At 44.6% G+C, this 20,543-nt stretch overlaps 1 protein-coding gene across 4 annotated transcripts; it reads left to right on the top strand.

The window, feature by feature from the left end:
- Nucleotides 1-1,225: 1,225 nt before the first annotated feature.
- Nucleotides 1,226-20,294, top strand: LOC129868106 (smoothelin-like protein 2). 4 transcript variants are annotated; one of them, XM_055941748.1, is made up of 13 exons: nucleotides 1,226-1,527; nucleotides 1,640-2,517; nucleotides 15,104-15,179; nucleotides 15,335-15,511; nucleotides 15,629-15,823; nucleotides 16,036-16,107; nucleotides 16,494-16,913; nucleotides 17,047-17,103; nucleotides 17,791-17,836; nucleotides 17,959-18,207; nucleotides 18,665-18,779; nucleotides 19,097-19,248; nucleotides 19,405-20,294. In XM_055941748.1, exons 2-13 carry the CDS (start codon nucleotides 1,954-1,956, stop codon nucleotides 19,529-19,531), a joined length of 2,250 nt encoding a protein of 749 aa, XP_055797723.1. In that variant the 5' UTR covers nucleotides 1,226-1,527; nucleotides 1,640-1,953; the 3' UTR covers nucleotides 19,532-20,294. The 4 variants fall into 4 exon arrangements, with proteins under 4 accessions (XP_055797723.1, XP_055797724.1, XP_055797721.1 ...); XM_055941746.1 differs by having other exon boundaries at nucleotides 1,229-1,527; nucleotides 17,044-17,103; XM_055941749.1 differs by lacking the exon at nucleotides 17,959-18,207 and having other exon boundaries at nucleotides 1,227-1,527; nucleotides 17,044-17,103.
- Nucleotides 20,295-20,543: the final 249 nt, after the last annotated feature.

Raw genomic sequence — 20,543 nt, 5'->3', positions numbered from 1 at the left:
GCTATACAGTCACTAACTATACATTCACTACCTGTACAGTCACTAACTATACAGTCACTACCTATACAGTCACTAGCTATACAGTATCTATACAGTCACTAACTATACATTCACTAGCTATACAGTCACTAACTCTGCAGTCACTAGCTATACAGTCACTAGCTAAAAAGTTACTAACTCTACAGTCCCTAGCTATACAGTCACTAGCTATACAGTCACTAGCTATAAAGTCACTAACTATACAGTCCCTAGCTATACAGTCACTAGCTATACAGTCCCTAGCTATACAGTCACTAGCTAAAAAGTTACTAACTCTACAGTCCCTAGCTATACAGTCACTAGCTATACAGTCACTAGCTATAAAGTCACTAACTATACAGTCCCTAGCTATACAGTCACTAGCTATACAGTCCCTAGCTATACAGTCACTAGCTAAAAAGTTACTAACTATACAGTCCCTAGCTATACAGTCACTAGCTATACAGTCACTAGCTATACAGTCACTAGTTGTACAGTCACTAGCTATACAGTCCCTAGCTATACTGTCACTAGCTATACAGTCACTAACTATACAGTTACTAACTATACAGTTACTAACTATACAGTCAGTAGCTATACAGTCACTAGCTATACAGTCACTAGCTATACAGTCAGTAGCTATACAGTCACTAGCTATACAGTCACTAGCTATACAGTCACTAGCTATACAGTTACTAACTATGCAGTCACTAGCTATACAGTCAGTAGCCATACAATTACTAGCTATACAGTTACTAACTATGCAGTTACTAGCTATACAGTTACTAACTATGCAGTCACTAGCTATACAGTCAGTAGCTATACAATTACTAACTATACAGTCACTAGCTATACAGTCATGTGAAATCAATCGTTCAGGCTTGTCATTCTCTAATCTCCCAATGCATTCCCTTTTCTTGTATCGGGCATATTTAGGTGATGTAATCTTCCCTCTCCTACACACACACACACACCAGTGGAGGTTGGTGGGAGGAGCTATAGGAGGATGGGCTCATTGTAATGGCTGGAATGGAATTAATTGAACGGAGTCAAACGTGGTTTGATACTGCTTGGTACCATTCCATTTATTCCATTCCAGCCATTACAATGAGCCCATCCTCCTATAGCTCCTCCCACCAGCCTCCACTGACACACACACACACTTACTTTCAACTCCAGCACAAGTTGGGCCCACATCAAGGTGGGAGGGAGGGAGGAGGAGTGCTGCATGAAGTTTGAGCCCTCCCCTTTTACTCCCTCCTCCCGCTTATTCCCCAAATACAGAGATGAACCTACTCACAAGGCTGGTGGTTTAAAGCAGAGCTGCACAGCACACAGAACACACACAATAAAGCAATTCTCATGACATTACTTTAGAGGTGTGTGGATGAAATCCACACAATCAACCAAACAAACAGATACACACACAAGAACACACTTATGTAAACATACACACATGGGGACTGGATTACACTACTGGACTGCTCCCTCAGCAGGACTCTTCAAAAGGTTTGTTTGATGTCTACCGCCTCAAATTTTCCATAACCTTCGCAGTATGACAGGTGACAACTTGATTTTGAAGGGTATTTTGAAGGATATTTGCATCTCTCTTTTTGAACAGAACCACAAAGCCTAGAAATAACAGCTCTTGTCCTCTGGAAGTGAGAGAATCTGACTGTGTTGAGACTGAAAGACCTTGGTGTAGTTAATTGACTTGGCTGCTTAGGAATCTATTTTCCAGCACAGTCCTCCTTTAAAACCACGTTAACTGTACTGGGAAACAGTTATAGAGCACCTTCTAAAACTCCCCTCTTCTAAGAGAAAGATCAATCCCTCTCTCATCACCTCCTCTCAGTAGCCCAGGCAGGAGAAACGGGGAGAGAAGGAGAAGTGGAGGAAAGAACAGTAGAGCCGCCGCCGTCGTCCATTAAACATATGCACCGCTCCATTTCCTCTAAGCTGAGGGTGTCTGTTGCTAGTGGGGACATGGACGCCGCTCCTACAACCGTGTTGGCAGCCGGGGATGCCACGTGCGACGAGACGGTGTGTGAGGCACTGGGTCGCTTCGAGGCCACGCTGGCGGCGGCGGTGCGCGAGGTGCACGTGGACGTGAGTGCCTTCAAGCGGGGCATGGAGCGGCGGGTGGACGAGGCGTGTCAAGCCCAAGGGCCCCTGGCCGAGGCGGTGCAACGGCTGACGCAGGAGAACCTGCAGCTCCGGAGTCAGCTGGAGGCGCTGGCCCGCCTGGTGGAGGGTCTGACAGGGAAAGGGGTGGACAGGAGCGCCCTGGAGGAGAGGGACAGTAGGGGACAGATCCCCGTGACTTCGTCCCAGGGGATGGTGAACAGGAGCCACGGGAGTCCCTCCACCATGGTCCCCAATGGACCGTCAGAGTCTGGTTCTTCTGGTCTTGGTTCTGGGTCTTCTGGTTCTGGCGCCTCTAGTTCCACATCAGCCCATCTCTCCAGTAGAGAGCCCATGGATGACAACATGGTTAATGTGAGTATTGCCTTGTTACTGGAGAAGATATTGTCCCATTTAGTATCATTTAGTAGAATGCAAGGGAATGTCATCTGGGAAAATTGAAAGCCTTTCATGATGGGTGTGTGTGTGTGTGTGTGTGTGTGTGTGTGTGTGTGTGTGTGTGTGTGTGTGTGTGTGTGTGTGTGTGTGTGTGTGTGTGTGTGTGTGTGTGTGTGTGTGTGTGTGTGTGTGTGTGTGAGAGAGAGAGAAAGAGAGATTGAGACAGTTCTAAGTTGTAAATCTGTTGTCTCTCTCAGTGGGGAAAGTGCTGTGTTGCCCCTGGTGATTCATTTTAAAGCTCCTGGCTTAGTGTAGTACTAATACATTAAATAGTGTGAAGCTGCGTGTATCTACAGTAGGCAGTAATGGGACAAGGGGAAGCTGCCCATCCTCCATCCGAATGACCTTCTTTAAACATGTCACTTTTTGCATTTGGAGACACTCCAAAAAACGAATTCAAGCGTCTATGTGTACACCACAGGATGCTGCTGTGGGGAGGACGGCTCACAATAATGGCTGGAACGGAGTGACTGGAATGGCATCAAACACATGGAAACCACGTGTTGGATGTATTTGATACAATTCCACCTATTCCACTCCAGCCATTACCACAATCCCATCCTTCCTGTTAGGGGCAGCAGGTAGACTAGTGGTTAGAGCATTGGACTAGTAACCAAAAGGTTGCAAGATCAAATTACCCGAGCTTACAAGGTAAAATCTGTCGTTCTTCCCCTGAACAAGGCAGTTAACCCACTGTTCCTAGGCCGTCATTGAAAATAAGAATTTGTTCTTATTAACTGACTTGCCAAGTTAAATAAAGGTGAAAAAAAGATATTAAAAAATGTGGGTGCCAGCAACCTCCTGTGGTGTACACACATATTCATGAATATACAGACACCAGAAGATACAAGTAGTGGAATGTATTTGGAAATACACTTGGAAAGTAAAGGCATGTATTTGAGAATATTCAAATACATTGACTCTAATACATTTAACCCAAGTGATTTCGGTATTTGAAATAGTATTTATAGGAAATTATTTGAAAATACTTTCACATACACTGTACATCCAATAGGAGTAGTTGATTCGAGCCACATCATTTGAAAAATACTCAGATACACAGAATATATGTATTAAAATAAAAAAATTACACACACACACACATTTTTGCAGACACCCAAATTCTACACATTCAATGTAGCATCTCTGCTGGTGGTTTCTCCAGTGGGACCATGAGCATGGCATCCAGAGGACCTCTTACTGTCTGCCTGTCTGTCTGTGTGTCATTAGGTACCTCCCATTGAAAGAAGATACTGTACTTGTACACACATGAATGCTCCCACAGTTTTATTATTTAATCAGAGTGTGTAAGGATATCTATTTTTCTTTCATGGCTATTTTTAAGTGTACTTGTTGTACCCTGTAGTGCACCTTGAACTAACTGGATGCTCGTACACTACTTCTAATCTCTCATTGAATCCAAAGATTTAAATCTGTCTGTGTGTTTTTCGGTTAAGCCAAGAGGCCAGTCAGTGTTATCTGCTCCTCCATTCCCCTCTCTCCGCTCCTTCCGTCCTCGCAAAAGGGCACATGTATTTTTGTCAGGGCAGGCCTGATTGATGGCTCTGGTCCTGGACATTTGGGTTGGAACTCTTTGGGACCGCTTTGTACCCCCCTGGTCCAGACAGCTCCGTATGGAGCTTTAAACCTTCCATCAACTTTTAAAACAGGCCTCACTTTTTATAGCCAACGCCAAGCTAGTTTGAGTCCTCAGCTGTGTGTGTGTGTGTGTTTCACCTGAAAGTATAATTTTCAGTCTTGGTTCAGGATAGATTTTAAAAGCACCACAAAGTCCTAGCTAACATAACTTCCCATAACTGCAACTCTGGATGTATAGAAACGGAGAGAGAGGAGAGAGAACGGCTGGAATAGGAGACAGACATAGCAGCAACCCTCTCCACCCATCCCAGCACCTTCATAGGTGTGTATTTTGGGTTAACATTTTTAAACTCAAAGCACAGATAGGACACATGGAAATTCATTTCTTTAGGCATTAATCATGCAAACACATTTTTATTGTGACACAGCATCAGTGAGATTCAAACCTATAATCTTCTGTTCTCTATCCATGGAATTAGTCCACTGCACCACCAGGATGGAGCTAGCATGTCATGTTTTTTAAGCATACAAAATCTGTTAATTTTACAGACCCCATTTCAAAGGAAACAAGCACTCATTAAGATTGGGTGTGGCCAATTTGTGGGCCCACCTGAACACATCTGAACACATTTAAGATAGAGGATAGAGAGAGTTTCGCTGATGGTGAGAATGGAATGTACAGTTGAATTCGGAAGTTTACATACTGTGGCAAAGAAGGGGGTCGAGTGATAAATGGCAGATATGTGAGAGCAGAACTAATAAATGGGCTCTGCCCGATCACTAAAATGGCCACCCCGATCAGAACTACAGATCACAAAATGTCCGACTGCCAAAACTACAAGTCCCAGAAGCAAGGGGAACCCACAGAAGGTGGAGCCGACACACAGATAAAGGGTCAAGGAAAACCAGGAAGAGGAAGTGAGGGCTGGAAGGATCTGTGAACCATAGAGAAAGAGACAATAGATATTGGCTGGATTTACTGTGTATGAGCTGGACTGTTTTGGACTTACCTGTTGGCGTTTGGACCTGGACCTACTGAGAACCCGATTCGTGTACCGAACCCTGCTATTCTTGACCTTGCCTACGACCTGGGTGGACCAGGATGGAGAGACAAACACACAGGTACTGTCCTGTTCGAAAGAACTCTCATTCTGGGGTAATTTGGTGACAGTTTCCCACTTAATTTGTGACAAATGCTCATAACCTTGAAGAGGTTTGCCACACGTGGTGGAGAATGTGGGCATATGGACTAACCATTCCGCTGGTTAGGTAAAAAGAAAAAAAAAAAGAAAAAAAAAGAAAAAATCAGTTAGCACTCCAAAGGGGAGTCAGGTTTTTTTTTTTGTGGCTTTGTTTGGTTAGGACAGTTTCTCAGGAAAATGAGTATGGAGGGAGCCATACAAGCCCTGTTACAAGCGGCGGCCACCCAACAAGAGGCAACTAGAGCTCAACAAATAGCTCATCAGGATGCAATGCGAATGTACCAGGACACGTTACAGGTCCAGCACCGCACCAACCAGCTGCTCAGAGAAGAGCAAGAGAGAAACACCCAGGAGTTAAGAGAAGGCCTAAAGGGGCTAGCGGACCAAATTGGGGCTCAATTACCAGCTGCAAATACCCAGAGGCGGGCCAATCATTTTCTTCAAAAAATGACAGCACAGGATGATGTGGAAGCATATCTTACCACCTTTGAAAGGACTGCAGAGAGGGAGAAGTGGCCGAAAGAAGAATGGGCAGGGCTTCTGGCACCATACCTGACAGGGGACGCTCAAAAAGCGTATTTCGACCTGGAGTTGACAGATGCACAGGATTACGATAAACTAAAGGGAGAGATTCTGGCAAGACTGGGAGTGACCGATACCGTGAGGGCACACCGCTTTCACCAGTGGTCCTACCGATCTGGACAACCGCCCCGAACACAGATGTTCGACTTGATTCACCTGGCACGGAAATGGTTACGACCGGAGACCCGTTCCTCCGCCGAGATTGTCGAGACCATCGTACTCAACCAGTTTCAGCGAGGTCTACCCCAAGAAGTGCGACGATGGGTTGGCCAGAACGAGGTACTTTCCGCCGACCATCTCGTGGGCCTAGTTGAACGGTATTGTACGGCAGGAACAGCTGAGCAGGCACAGGAGGAAAGATTCCCATTCCCCAGGCCTGGGCGAACCAGCGGACAGGGTAAGACTGTCCCAACAGGTGGAGGGGGAAGAGAGCAGCGTGGGGGCGTGAGGAAAGAATCAGAATCGGGCCGAGACACTAAGGGAGAAAACAGAAACCGGGACCGGGGGTTGAGGGGGTCTCCCGCCCGAACGCCTATTATCTGTTACAATTGTAATCGACCAGGACATATTGCAGCCTACTGCCCTATTAAAGAAGAGCCAATGCAATGTAACCTCGGTGAAAAAGAAGATGATATGTGGTATGCATGTCCTGTTGTAACCACTGTACTTGAAAGATCAAGAAACAAACATATGTGCAGGGTGACAGTTGAAGGGAAAGAGGTTGAAGCACTGCTGGATTCCGGCAGTATGCTAACCCTGGTCGTTGCAAACCTAGTGCCAACTCATAAACTGGATACAAGTCAGGATATCAGTGTTACCTGCATTCATGGGGATACCCGTCTGTACCCCACAGCCTTAGTGAGCATACAAACAGAGGACGATCTGCTGAATTGTGAGGTCGGCGTGGTCCCAAAGATGCCATATGATGTAATATTGGGTAGACACTTTCCTAACTTTGCGAAGTTAGGCCAAAAGAATGGCATATTTGAGAAGCCAACAACCCTGACCAAGCAGGAAGAGGCATGGGGCCTTCAACCAAAACCAAGAAAAGAGATCTCCCAGGGGCCAACCTCACAGGTGCTAGTAGGGGAGGATGAGGATGAAGTGGCAAACCTCGTTGACAACGAACAGCCTGGTACTACTGGGGCTGGTGTCGATCTGAATCCAGAGGATGACAATCTAGAACCAGCAGACCTGGCAGGGTCCTTGACTAATTTCGGGACGGCCCAAAACCAGGATCCAACCCTGCAGCAAGCCAGAGCAGACGTGCAGGTCGTCGATGGTACTCCCATAAATGATGGGATGAGGCCTAATAGTTTTCCCCACTTTATTATGAAAAAGGGTTTGGTGTACAGAGTCTCAAAAATAGGGGTTGATGTGGTTGAACAGTTGTTGGTCCCCACCCGGTACCGGAGGACAGTACTGGATCTAGCTCATGGGCACATTCTGGGTGGACACCTTGGTATCGATAAAACCCGAGACCGGATTGTAAGGAGGTTTTACTGGCCAGGAATTCAGGCTGAAGTGGCTCGGCATTGTGGAGAGTGCCCGGAGTGCCAGTTAACAGCTCCCCGACCAGCTGTTAGAAGCCCGTTAGTGCCACTCCCCATAATCGAAACGCCATTTGAGAGGATAGCGATGGATATAGTGGGCCCACTACCCAAGTCCGCCAGAGGACACCAATACATTCTGGTCATTCTAGATTATGCCACTCGCTACCCAGAAGCCATTCCCCTTCGGACGATGACTTCCAAAAATATTGCCAAGGAATTAGTGCTCTTGTTCACCAGGGTAGGGGTTCCAAAGGAGATCCTTACTGACCAGGGGACCCCCTTTATGTCCCGCCTTATGGCGGACCTTTGTAAATTGTGGCAGGTGAAACAGTTGAGGACATCGGTTTACCATCCTCAGACGGACGGGCTGGTTGAGAGATTCAACAGGACCCTGAAGTCAATGCTCAGGAAGGTAATCGATAAGGATGGGAAAAACTGGGATTGCATGTTGCCGTATCTGATGTTTGCCATTAGAGAGGTTCCTCAAGCCTCACTGGGGTTTTCTCCCTTTGAGCTGGTATATGGGAGGCACCCCCGGGGAATCTTAGACATCGCCCGGGAAACCTGGGAGCACCAATCCACCCCGTATACTAGTGTCATAGAGCACGTCACGGCAATGCAAGACAGGATAGCCACAGTCATGCCCATCGTCCGAGAGCACATGAGACAAGCACAAGAGCACCAGCGGCACACTTATAACCGGCAGGCTACCCTGAGGGAATTTCAACCGGGAGATAAGGTGTTAGTGCTGATCCCCACGGTAGAGTGCAAACTACTAGCCACATGGAAAGGACCATATGAAGTACTGGAGAGAATAGGAGAAGTGAATTATCGGATCCTACAGCCAGGTCGACGGCCACAGGAACAGATCTATCACATAAACCTTTTAAAAGCATGGAGAGAGAGAGAAACACTAATGGTCACATACCCTACACACACTCAGGGGGCAGCCGAAGTAAATATTTCACCTACTCTGTCCCCAGCACAAGTACAGGAAGTAAAGACCCTGATCCAGAAAAACAGAGATGTGTTTTCAGAGGTACCCGGCCGAACTGAGGTTACGGCTCACGATATCGTTTCCCTACCAGGGAAAAAAGTGAGCATGAGGCCATATCGGGTACCCGAGGCTCGACAGGCCGCGATTAGAGCAGAGACAGAGAAAATGTTGACAGCTGGAGTGATCGAGGAGTCACATAGTGAGTGGTCTAGCCCAATTGTGATGGTCTCCAAGCCCGATGGGTCTTTGCGGTTCTGTAACGACTTTCGGAAGGTAAATGAAATCTCCAAGTTTGATGCCTACCCCATGCCCCGAGTAGACGAACTACTGGAGAAAGTTGGTAAAGCTCGGTACATTACGACCCTGGACCTGACAAAAGGGTACTGGCAAATTCCTCTGACCCCCAGGGCCAAAGAAAAGACAGCCTTTGCAACCCCTGACGGTTTGTTTCAATACACCGTCATGCCATTCGGCTTACACGGGGCACCAGCCACCTTTCAACGGCTCATGAACAAGGTCCTAAAACCGCACCAGGCATACGCCGCAGCTTATTTAGATGACGTGGGAATCTACAGCCCTGATTGGGAATCCCACTTACCCCGGGTACAGGCGGTGTTAGACGCCCTTAGAAAGGCAGGGCTCACGGCGAACCCTGCCAAGTGTTATGTGGGGTTAGGGGAAACAGAGTATCTGGGATACACCGTGGGAAGAGGGTTAATCAAACCCCAACAGAAGAAGGTGGAGGCAATTAGAGAATGGCCGAAACCAGTAAATAAGAAGCAAGTTCGAGCGTTCCTAGGGCTGACTGGTTACTACCGGAAGTTCATCCCAAGTTATGCCACAGTGGCCGCCCCACTCACCGACATGACTAGAGCCAGAGGGCCAAACATGGTCAAATGGGATGAAAGGGCCACCAAAGCATTTAGGACATTACAGGAGGCTCTCTGCTGTAATCCAGTGCTGGTGGTACCAGACTTTGAGAAAGAGTTTGTGGTTCAGACGGATGCCTCAGAGGTCGGCTTGGGAGCAGTGCTATCCCAAGAGGTAGAAGGGGTGGAACACTCCATCCTGTTTTTAAGCAGGAAGCTGGAACCACGGGAAACCAACTACGCGGTCGTTGAGAAAGAGGCGCTGGCAGTAAAGTGGGCTCTAGAAAGCCTGAAATACTACCTGCTGGGGCGCCACTTCACCCTCATCAGTGACCATGCCCCACTCACCTGGATGCATAGGGCTAAAGAGAAGAACGCTCGGGTGATGCGGTGGTTTTTGAGTCTCCAACCGTTTCACTTTGACTTGAAACACAAAGCAGGGAAGGAAATGGGAAATGTGGATGGGTTATCCCGCATGCACGCATATTTTGCTGCGGTAGCCCGACCTAGGGGGTCGGATCTAGGGGGGGAGATATGTGGCAAAGAAGGGGGTCGAGTGATAAATGGCAGATATGTGAGAGCAGAACTAATAAATGGGCTCTGCCCGATCACTAAAATGGCCACCCCGATCAGAACTACAGATCACAAAATGGCCGACTGCCAAAACTATAAGTCCCAGAAGCAAGGGGAACCCACAGAAGGTGGAGCCGACACACAGATAAAGGGTCAAGGAAAACCAGGAAGAGGAAGTGAGGGCTGGAAGGATCTGTGAACCATAGAGAAAGAGACAATAGATATTGGCTGGATTTACTGTGTATGAGCTGGACTGTTTTGGACTTACCTGTTGGCGTTTGGACCTGGACCTACTGAGAACCCGATTCGTGTACCAAACCCTGCTATTCTTGACCTTGCCTACGACCTGGGTGGACCAGGACGGAGAGACAAACACACAGGTACTGTCCTGTTCGAAAGAACTCTCATTCTGGGGTAATTTGGTGACAGTTTCCCACTTAATTTGTGACAAATGCTCATAACCTTGAAGAGGTTTGCCACAATACACTTAGGTTGGAGTCATTAAAACTCGTTTTTCAACCACTTCACAAATTTCTTGTTAACAAACTATAGTTTTGGCAAGTCGGTTAGGACATCTACTTTGTGCATGAGACAAGTAATTTTTCCAACAATTGTTTACAGACAGATTATTTCACTTATAATTCACTGTATCACAATTCCAGTGGGTCAGAAGTTCAGAAAATGATGTCATGGCTTTAGAAGCTTCTGATAGGCTAATTGACATCATTTGAGTCAATTGGAGGTGTACCTGTGGATGTATTTCAAGGCCTACCTTCAAACTCAGTGCCTCTTTGCTTGACATCATGGGAAAATCAAAAGAAATCAGCCAAGACCTCAGAAAATAATTGTAGACCTCCACAAGTCTGATTCATCCTTGGGAGCAATTTCCAAACGTCCAAAGGTACCACGTTCATCTGTACAAATAATAGTACGCAAGTATAACCACCATGGGGCCACGCAGCCGTCATACCGCTCAGGGAGGAGACGCGTTCTGTCTCCTAGAGATTAATGTACTTTGGTGCGAAAAGTGCAAATCAATCCCAGAACAACAGCAAAGGACCCTGTGAAGATGCTGGAGGAAACAGGTACAAAAGTATCTATCTCCACAGTAAAACGAGTCCTATATCGACATAACCTGAAAGGCCGCTCAGCAAGGAAGAAGCCACTGCTCCAAAACCGCCATTAAAAAAAGCCAGACTACGGTTTGCAACTGCACATGGGGACAAAGATCGTACTTTTTGGAGGAATGTCCTCTGGTCTGATAAAACAAAAATAGAACTGTTTGGCCATAATGACCATTGTTATGTTTGGAGGAAAAAGGGGGAGGCTTGCAAGCTGAAGAACACCATCCCAACTGTGAAGCACGTGGGTGGCAGCATCATGTTGTGGGGGTGCTTTGCTGCAGGAGAGACTGGTGCACTTCATAAAATAGATGGCATCATGCGGAAGGAAAATTATGTGGATATATTGAAGCAACATCAAGACATTAGTCAGGAAGTTAAAGCTTGTTCACAAATGGGTCTTCCAAATGGACAATAACCCCAAGCATACTTCCAAAGTTGTGGCAAAATGGCTTAAGGACAACAAAGTCAAGGTACTGGAGTGGCCATCACAAAGCCCTGACCTCACTCCTATAGAAAATGTGTGGGCAGAACTGAAAGTGTGTGCGAACAAGGAGGCCTACAATCCTGACTCAGTTATCAGTTACACCAGCTCTGTCAGGAGGAATGGGCCAAAATTCACCCAACTTATTGTGGGAAGCTTGTGGAAGGCTACCCAAAACGTTTGACCCAAGTTAAAAAATTTAAAGGCAATGCTACCAAATACTAATTGAGTGTATGTAAACTTCTGACTCACTGGGAATGTCATGAAAGAAATAAAAGCTGAAATAAATCATTATCTCTACTATTATTCTGACATTTCACATTCTTAAAATAAAGTGGTGATCCTAACTGACCTAAGACAGGGAATTTTTACTCTGATTAAATGTCAGGAATTGTGAAAAACAGATTTCAAATGTATTTGGCTTATGTGTATGTAAACTTCTGACTTCAACTGTATTTGAGAAAATTCCAAATATCAAACCAGTAGGAGAAGTTTCCTAGAACACTACCAACATGTAAATTAAAGTAACCATGTTTGAACTTTTAGGAAATGTTCTGTTTTTTTTGTCAAGTTCCTTAAAGGGATACTTTGGGAGTTTAGAAGTGAGCTCCTTTATCTTCTTCACCAGAGTCAGATTAATTTGTGGTTACAATTTGTATGTCTTTGTGTCCAATATGTAGTAAGTTAGAGGTACTGTAGTTTAGAAAGCCAATGCTAACTAGCGTTAGCGCAAAGACTGGAAGTCTATGGGTATCTGCTAATTCCAGTCATTGCGCTAATGCTAGTGCTAGTTAGCAACTTCCTTCAAACTGCACAAAGAGACATAAAAATGGTATCCATGAGCATCTGACTCTGAGGAAGTTTATAAAGGGCTTCACTGCCAAAATCCTGAAGTATCCCTTTAAATGTGCTGAGAAAGTTCCAAAGCCAAGCAACTATCCTGCACCATTCCCAGAAAGTTGTGGGAAGGTTGTATGCAAAATAACCATTGGACAACCACGCTCTCACCATGCTCTAAGAAACATGGTTCTCAGAATGGTATGTGCTAGCTGAGAGGCTATTTTGGGTTGTTGATGGTTACAGGTCAGGATTTTTTGTGTTTCATATCAACTGCTCTTGGAGAATGAGAAGGGTTTGGATGTTGGATAGATGATAGAATTAGTGGTTGGTAGGATTATGATAGGTGGTAGGTGATAGTCTGACACGGATTGTTGTTCTTATTTGACTTCCACCCCTAACATATCTGAACACACACACATACACAAACACATACACACTTGAATTTGTATTTGGTTCTACAATGAAATAAAGGGTTAGGCTTACAAGTGGTACAAACACACACACATGTATCTTGGGGCAGCAAGTACCAGGTGGAGGCCCTTAAGGAACTATTCTGGGTCTCCATATCTCTTCACTTCAGAGCAGCACATGAGGGAGTGCTTCGTCCAACCAATCCCAGTCCTGAGCTGAACCTCCTGACAGGACGGAAAGTAGAATTCCCAAAGTAGAATTTCGTCTCCCTGTCAATATCCCCCTGAGCTGGATTGCCAGCTGTTCCCCTCTCGAAACACACACCCTGCCAACATTCCACAGCGCTGATGTCACCTGGCTGTTCCCCCATCAACCCTGACTACGTCAGAAATACGTTCCTACAGATTAGCTGGTCAAAAGTAGGCTACATGAAAAGTGCAATACTGTTAATATGTGTTAGTGCAGGTTTTCATTGAATTTATGTAAATCAAAGCTCATCTGCAGAAAAATTCTCAGCAACAAAAGAGGGATCAAATTAAGATCTTACATCTGTACGTGTGTGTATACCTTGTAACCATAGTCCTGTAATCCTGAGATTCAGCAAGTCTTGGAGGACAATGGAAATAAATAAAAAGCATCTTTATAGTTAAAAGTAGATCTAAATGACATCTTAAAATGTGTGTGTGTGTACCCCATGTAACCCTAACCCTGTATTTCCTGCAAATGTGTGTGTTTGACTCTGTACGTGTGTTTGCATGTTTCTGAGGAAAAAGGGAGAGATCGACTAAAAGTAAAATAGTTACAGAGAGAGAGTGAGCGGGATTTTTTTTAAATGGAGAAGCAGACAGGGTGAGACAGAGAGAAAAAATGATACAGTAGGTATGTGAGCCGTGCACACAGATCATCGCTACTGCTAATCCCTAGCCTCAACTGTCCCTAGCCTCTGCTATGACTTGACCGGGCTCTCATCATGGCTCTATCACTGGCGGTCGCAGCCGTGGGGAGATAGCGGGTGCGACTGCCAATCTAGAAGGCTCTGAAGTACTGAGTTCTGGCACTGAATGATAGCATTGGAACAGTTTGGCTGTCCCACTACTAACTCCCTGATCTCAAAAGGCCCTGTTTGGGGCTATATTAGGATGTAAGAGGAGTGGGGGACATTAGGGGGACTGATTACAAATCCAAAATAGCTCCAGGACTTAAGGCTTGTCTCTCCACACCTCTCAGTTAGACCCACGTGCTGAGCCCCAGTGCCACTAAAGACTACAGTCACAATTGGGACTTATGGAGACCCAGAGATAAATAGGAATAATACCCTTCCCAATGTCCAATGTTGTAATTGTCGGGGGGGGGGGTCAAAATGGCTCTGTTTTTTGGTTCTTGGGGGGTTAAAGAAGACCTAAAGCTGTACTTTTGTTTGTATCCACAAGGTGGACCATGTTTTCAATTTGCTCATCTGGCCATTTAAGGCTATGCTAGATTCTAAGGCTATGTTCCTGGTGCCATTTTGGGCCTGTAGCAAATTCCAGTATGTTGTCCCCCACTATGAAATCGGGAAGGGGACTGTCCGTCCGCTAGTCACACACCATATCTCAGACAACTCTGGACAGATTTTGACGAAACTTGGGTGAGAGATGCATCTTGCCATAGAGATCCAGCATTTACAAAATTACACTGATTACTATAGCCCAAGGCGGGAGCAATAGTAATTAACTGAAACGTGTGAGTCACACCAGAGAGGAAGAGGTGAAGCGAGAGGGATAACTGGGCCCAAAATCTGTCTTCTCCAGCAGGTGGCATTTTATTTGGCCCATGACATGGAGTACAGGGAGTGGATTAGCTAAAGAGACTGCAGTGCCTGACAATCAGGGCTGCTTGCTGGCCCGGGCAACATCTGCCGAGTTCACTGGGCCAGTTAATAAAGCTTTCATTCACACTTGTTATCAACCAGCATTCCCTCTCTGTCTCGAGTGAGCCCCGCCTCAGTCCTGGATACGTCCTGGATACTCCCACCAGACTCGTCTCAGCGGAGGCGAAGCCCATCAACGCATTCAAAAGTCCTTTTCACAGCGATGTTGGCCATTCGAATGCATTAGCAAAAATCATAATAACATTTCTTAACAGGGCCATGAGCCATGCCCACATCATGTATTGTTCCTGATTTAACTTACATTTGTTTTACAGTTTATTTTATGTTGTGTTCTTTTAGATTGTGCCTATTGTGTAGTAATGGGGCCGTAGTTAAGTGTGTTCTGTTTCTCTTTTATATAGGGTCACAAAAGTGTTGACAAAACGGAAGAAAGAAATGTTGCTGCTGTGTTGGAGAATGGACATCACAAAGAGAAAGGTTTAAACACACACCAGTGTTGGGGTCAATTCAGTTGAAAATTCTAAGTTATTATTCAAGATTTTAGAAAACAATTTCAATTAGGGATTTGAATTGAAACTGAATTGACACACACACACCTCTTTCCTCATGCATGTCTGCTACCTCCCATTCAGTCAGTGGTCAGGAGGCAGAGGAGCACAAGCCTCATCTCCCCGTCAGTGCCCTGACCAGGACTTGTCCCGAGTCACCAACTGGCCCCAGACGAGCCTCAGTGGAGCTCAAGTCTCCTGGTCATTTATTTGCAGGTGTCACCTCACCCAAAGCCAGACCAGATTTTTTGTTTAAATCTGGTGAGTAAAATAACTGTAATATAATATAGCTAGCTATATGTTACGTATTTGTTTACTTACCTTGTAAGCAGGCTATTGATATTTTTGTAATCCTCATATTGTATGTACCCAAATCAGACGACTCATCATTCGGCGAGCCACATCTTCCCTGCACTGCCATAACCAAAACAGACTCCCCAACTGGACCCAAACCGCCAGCACAATCTCCTGCTTTGGCCAGGAAATCTCCTGCTTCAACACCAAAGTCTCCTACCTACCCAATAGCTGACGTCACCACTCCCAAAACAGCACTAGATGCTTTGTTTAGTCCTGGTGAGTAGAACATGGATTGGACTATCTACCCTTAAAGGGATAGTTCACCCAAATTCCAAAAAGTAATTTTGGATTTTGTGCAAAAGTCTAGTAATTTTGGGGTGAACTGTCCCCCTAAGATGTGTTTTGAAAAATCAACCTTTATTATCAATAAAGGTAAATGAAGGAACATATCCATGGCTGACTTTGTTGACTTGTCTTGGTTGTTTCAGCACCAGCATTGAAGAGAGAGACCCCCGTATCAATGCGTACATTTACCCTTCCAGGCCTATCACAAGGATCAGGTACATCATATTTTTTGCTTTCAGTGGGCCAAGATTGTAACATGTAGTCATTTCTGCCAGATTGGGAATCTGTGTCTGTCATCTACTCTCATTGACACCTGGCCAGGTTCAAATAGTACGTGTTTTCTTTCAAATACAAATACTTGTTGATTAAGCCGGCCTGGAATGCCAAATGTACAATGTTTCCATTGGTTTCATTGCAGCAGTCAAGCTCAATGAAGTGCAGCTAAAGTATTTGAATTAAAATGAATACTGTTTGAACTCAGGTCTGGTTGACACAATCGATCTGACCTGATGTCACCCTCTAGTCCAAATCACACCTTGCATACAAGCTAAACTTTACCAGCAAACATTTTCTCCTCTTCTGTCTATTCTCACCCAATCAGAGAGTTTTTCTGGACAACAAACGCAAGTGAGGTCACCAGTCAGCAGTCATGCAGTGCAGAAGGAGAACATCTCTGAAACTCTGGCCCCACCTCATACCCCTGTCAGTGCCTTGAGCAGAACTAGCCCAGAGTCACCAACTGCACCTGCCCCAAATCAGTCCCCTGCCCCCCCATCATGGGCTCCTGCTGCCCCAACTCATTCCCCTGCCACCCCAACTTGGGCTCCTGCGACCCCAATTTGGTCTCCTTCTGTCCCAACTCAGTCCCCTGCCACCCCAACTCAATCTTCTGCAGCACCAACTCAGGCTCCTGCAGCCCCTCCATCTCCTTCCCCTGCACCCAAAACACCTAGTCAACCAGTATTTGAGGATACCACACCCAAAGCATCGGGAGAATTTCCTTTCAAACGTGGTGAACGTGGTAAGGGACACAAGTACTCTCTCCCTACTATCTCTTTCCTCTTTTCCGTTTCCGACTTTGTTCTTTCACATTTCTTTGTCTGACCTCCAGTTCTATTTCATTTTTTTTCTCTTCTTTCGTTCTTTTACAGTAGCAGTTAAGGCAGCGAGCCCGAGTCTAACGCGTAGCATGAGTTTCCCAGCAACCACAGGTAAAACTAGGAACTGGGCCCGAATTTGCAAAATGTTCTTAAGAATAATGTTCTTCTTAATTGTCATTTTTTCCTTAACTATGAACTTATGAAAAGTTGCTATTTCTTAATAAGGTGCTTATTTCTTATGCTTCTCATTAAGCAAAAAGTTCAGAGGAAATTAGATTCTTGAAAATAAACTTGTTCTTAATTCCAAGATAGCTAAACCCTAGTCTTAAAAACGATGGGCAGTGAGAGAATAAGCTAATGAAAGCAATTGAACATGTTTAATTCACTCAAACTTCCTCTGAAAGTTACAGTATTGATTATTTTAAACCCAAGAACATCTCAGTAATAAATATGCTAGCATTTTTAGATTGCTAGCTAGACCGGTTGTCCAGCAACAATCATCTTAAGAAGATAGTTAAGAAGTTCATTAGAAGATATTTGAGAAGTTTGTGAGAAAAATTATGAATTCTTAAGAAATGTTAGTTTGCACTTACAAACTATCTTATGAACTTCTTATTTTTTTGTTAAGAAGCTTGTTTTTGTGTAAAGTGTTTTGTGAATCTTTGTTCATTGTGTGTTTTGTTGTCTGCCTTTGCCTCTCTTAGTCTTTGTTCATTGTCAGGTTAACATTGTTCTCTCTCTTTCTGTTTCTCTCCCCCTCTCTGTCTGTCTCTTTCTCTCGCTCTGTGTGATGTGCAGAAAAACTCCTACCCCCCAGAAAGGTGCCTCCCCCTGGCACAGACAGGTCAGTCCTTGACCAATTATAAAACATCAAATGAGACACTATTCAAATACATGTAAATCACAACCATGTAAACCTGGCATTTTAGTAGTTATTCAGAAGCTCAATTTTTACATAATCTTTAGGAGCCTGGTCAAGTTTGGCGGTTCGGACAAGTTTGGTGGTCCAAATAAATTTGGTGGTCCAAACAAGTTTGGCGGTCCGGACATGCTTGGTGGGCTGGACAAGTTTGGCGGTCCGGACATGCTTGGTGGGCTGGACAAGTTTGGGGGCGGTGGGGAGCGGAAACTGCAGAGGTCACAAACGCTTCCTCGCAACCTCGGGATGCAGAGCAAACGGTCTCTGTTTGAGAGTTTGGCCTCTGAGTGTGACAGGTACAAAAGGCACAGTCAGTCACCCTGACTTCACCCATTGTCTCTCTTACCCGACTTAGCTAGCTATTACTCCCTATTGAGTAATTGCTAAACCCTAGGTTTTGAGGTTATGAGACCATAACCCTACTCCTATCAACCCGGTACTTTGTTTTGAGTGTCAATAAAAGCCAACAGGCCCTTAGTATCACATTTTACATGTCCCTCAACCCTTTATTACATGTATATTATCACTATCATTGTGTGATAAGTCAGACAGTTGGGTCCTGTTCATATGCCACTTAGCAAACACTGTTGTCCAAAGTGACTTAAAGCATAGTGTGTGCATACATTTGTAGTGTGTGTTTAAAGAATCCGATTGGGAACTGAACCCATTACCTTGGTGTTGCTAGAACCATGTTCTTACCAAGTGAACTATACAGCCACAAACAATTAACCACCTCTATGTTCCACTCTGCAGGTCCAAGGCTGCAGGCTCCAAGCCCAAACTGCAGCGCTCCCAGAGTTTTAACAGCGCCAGCAGCATCAAGGCAATGCTCCTGGAGTGGTGCCGATCCAAAACTTTTAGCTACCAGGTGAGTCAAGCCCTAGGCCCTTGTGACAGACTGTTCACAATGTGATAAATGTTAGCTAGCACACATGAGATTTGATTCTGGTTTCCAGCAATTTGTCCATCTCAGTTCTTCCCAGGGTTTTAGACAGCTTAAGAGGCTCCATATTATCATACCATTAACTTTTGTTCATAACTGGACCATGTGTGTTATGTTAATAGAATATTTACCAGCAAATGTGTCGCTTAAAGTTAGTCAATATATAGGAATACTTAAGTTTTTAACTGGTCTTCTATGGAAATAACACTGTATTTGGCTCCTACCATTTTCTCCTCCATCAGAACATAGACATCCAGAACTTCTCATCCAGCTGGTGTGATGGAATGGCATTTGCTGCCCTGGTCCACTCCTTCTTCCCCCTGGAGTTTGACTACAACACACTGAATCCTGCCAATCGCAAAAACAACTTTGAAGTGGCCTTCACCACAGCAGAGTAAGTGTGTATGTGTGTGTTGGTAATACCTCAAGGAGGAGATCCTGTTACAAGTCTGTGGCATACGGTGTTATAATATATATGTATTAGAAACCTTATCTTTAAATATTGTGGGTTATATATATTTTTTTATCTTTCTCCTTCTGTCTCTCTTAGAGAGCAGGCTGACTGTGTTCGTCTCATAGAGGTAGAGGATATGATGGTGATGGGTAACAAACCAGACCCCATGTGTATCTTCACCTACGTCCAGTCCCTCTACAACCACCTCAAGAAGTTTGAGTGACACCCCTGTGCAGAGGCGATCACCCCTATCACCAGGCACTCTGACACTTCGTCAGCGAGCCAAAGCACTACTCCCTACTTTGTTCAACTCTCAATAACTGTATATAACGATTGTGCTTGTACAATTCTATTTGAATTTGTCTTGTCATATAATAATGTGGTTTGTGGCTCTTATTTTGCCTCCTTTAGAAAATAGAGGTAGTGAATTGGAGAAAAGATTGTAGTTTTACAAATATATTTTTTAACTCAGAGAGCCACCTGCTGGTTATTTTCTAGTGGTGTTATGATTCAATGTAGATCATAAAATAAAATAAACAAGATTTCGAAAATAGTGTTTGTTATGCATGAAGCTAGCAAAACACCTGAAAGACATAATTTAAAATTCAAGTTGTAAAGAAAGTGGGAAGAAAGTGAAAATGAAAGAAGTGTAAATGCAAAGAAAGGTGGCAGGAACAACTTGTTAGTTGTTAGTTGTTAAATAAAGGTTAAATAAAAATAAAAAAATAAACGCACTGGTCTTGAATCAGTTTGGCCTTCTGCTAATCCCATTGGCATTTTTGACTGTCTTGCAGTGAGATCATGATATTTACAGGTATGTTGATGTTTAAAAGACGTCTGTTTTTTATGTGATAAAAAGTCCAGATTGTCACTGTTACAAATAAATAGCTGTATCTACAAATTGTATTCAATGTCAATCAAATGTATTGGATTAGCTTTTATTTCAACTGTATTAAAATAATAGTGATGTACACTATTTGTTATTACTTTCTGAATTAGGTAATGGGTTGTTATATTTTGGGAATGAAACCAGAGTGGAGCTTATGCCGCGTTCATGTGCTAGTCTGAACTAGGAAAAAATTACCAAATTGCTAACTGGTTGAACACGGCATGTGTATAACTCAGTGGTATAACTACAACCAGTTAGCAAGTCGGAAATGTCTGAGTTTCCTAGTTCAGACTAACACGTGAACACAGCATCAAACCAGCGACCATTTGGTTATAGGCACACTATC

The sequence above is a fragment of the Salvelinus fontinalis genome, chromosome 13 (genome assembly GCF_029448725.1).
Source record: "Salvelinus fontinalis isolate EN_2023a chromosome 13, ASM2944872v1, whole genome shotgun sequence".
NCBI lineage: Eukaryota > Metazoa > Chordata > Actinopteri > Salmoniformes > Salmonidae > Salvelinus > Salvelinus fontinalis.
This window is presented reverse-complemented; position numbering and strand designations above follow the sequence as displayed.

Coding starts and splice junctions, on each gene's coding strand:
- LOC129868106 (XM_055941746.1), top strand. CDS start 1,954: ATGCACCGCTCCATTTCCTCTAAGCTGAGGGTGTCTGTTGCTAGTGGG. Junction 2,518..15,103: donor TGGATGACAACATGGTTAAT/GTGAGTATTGCC, acceptor TCTTTTATATAG/GGTCACAAAAGTGTTGACAA. Junction 16,108..16,493: donor AGGCCTATCACAAGGATCAG/GTACATCATATT, acceptor TCACCCAATCAG/AGAGTTTTTCTGGACAACAA.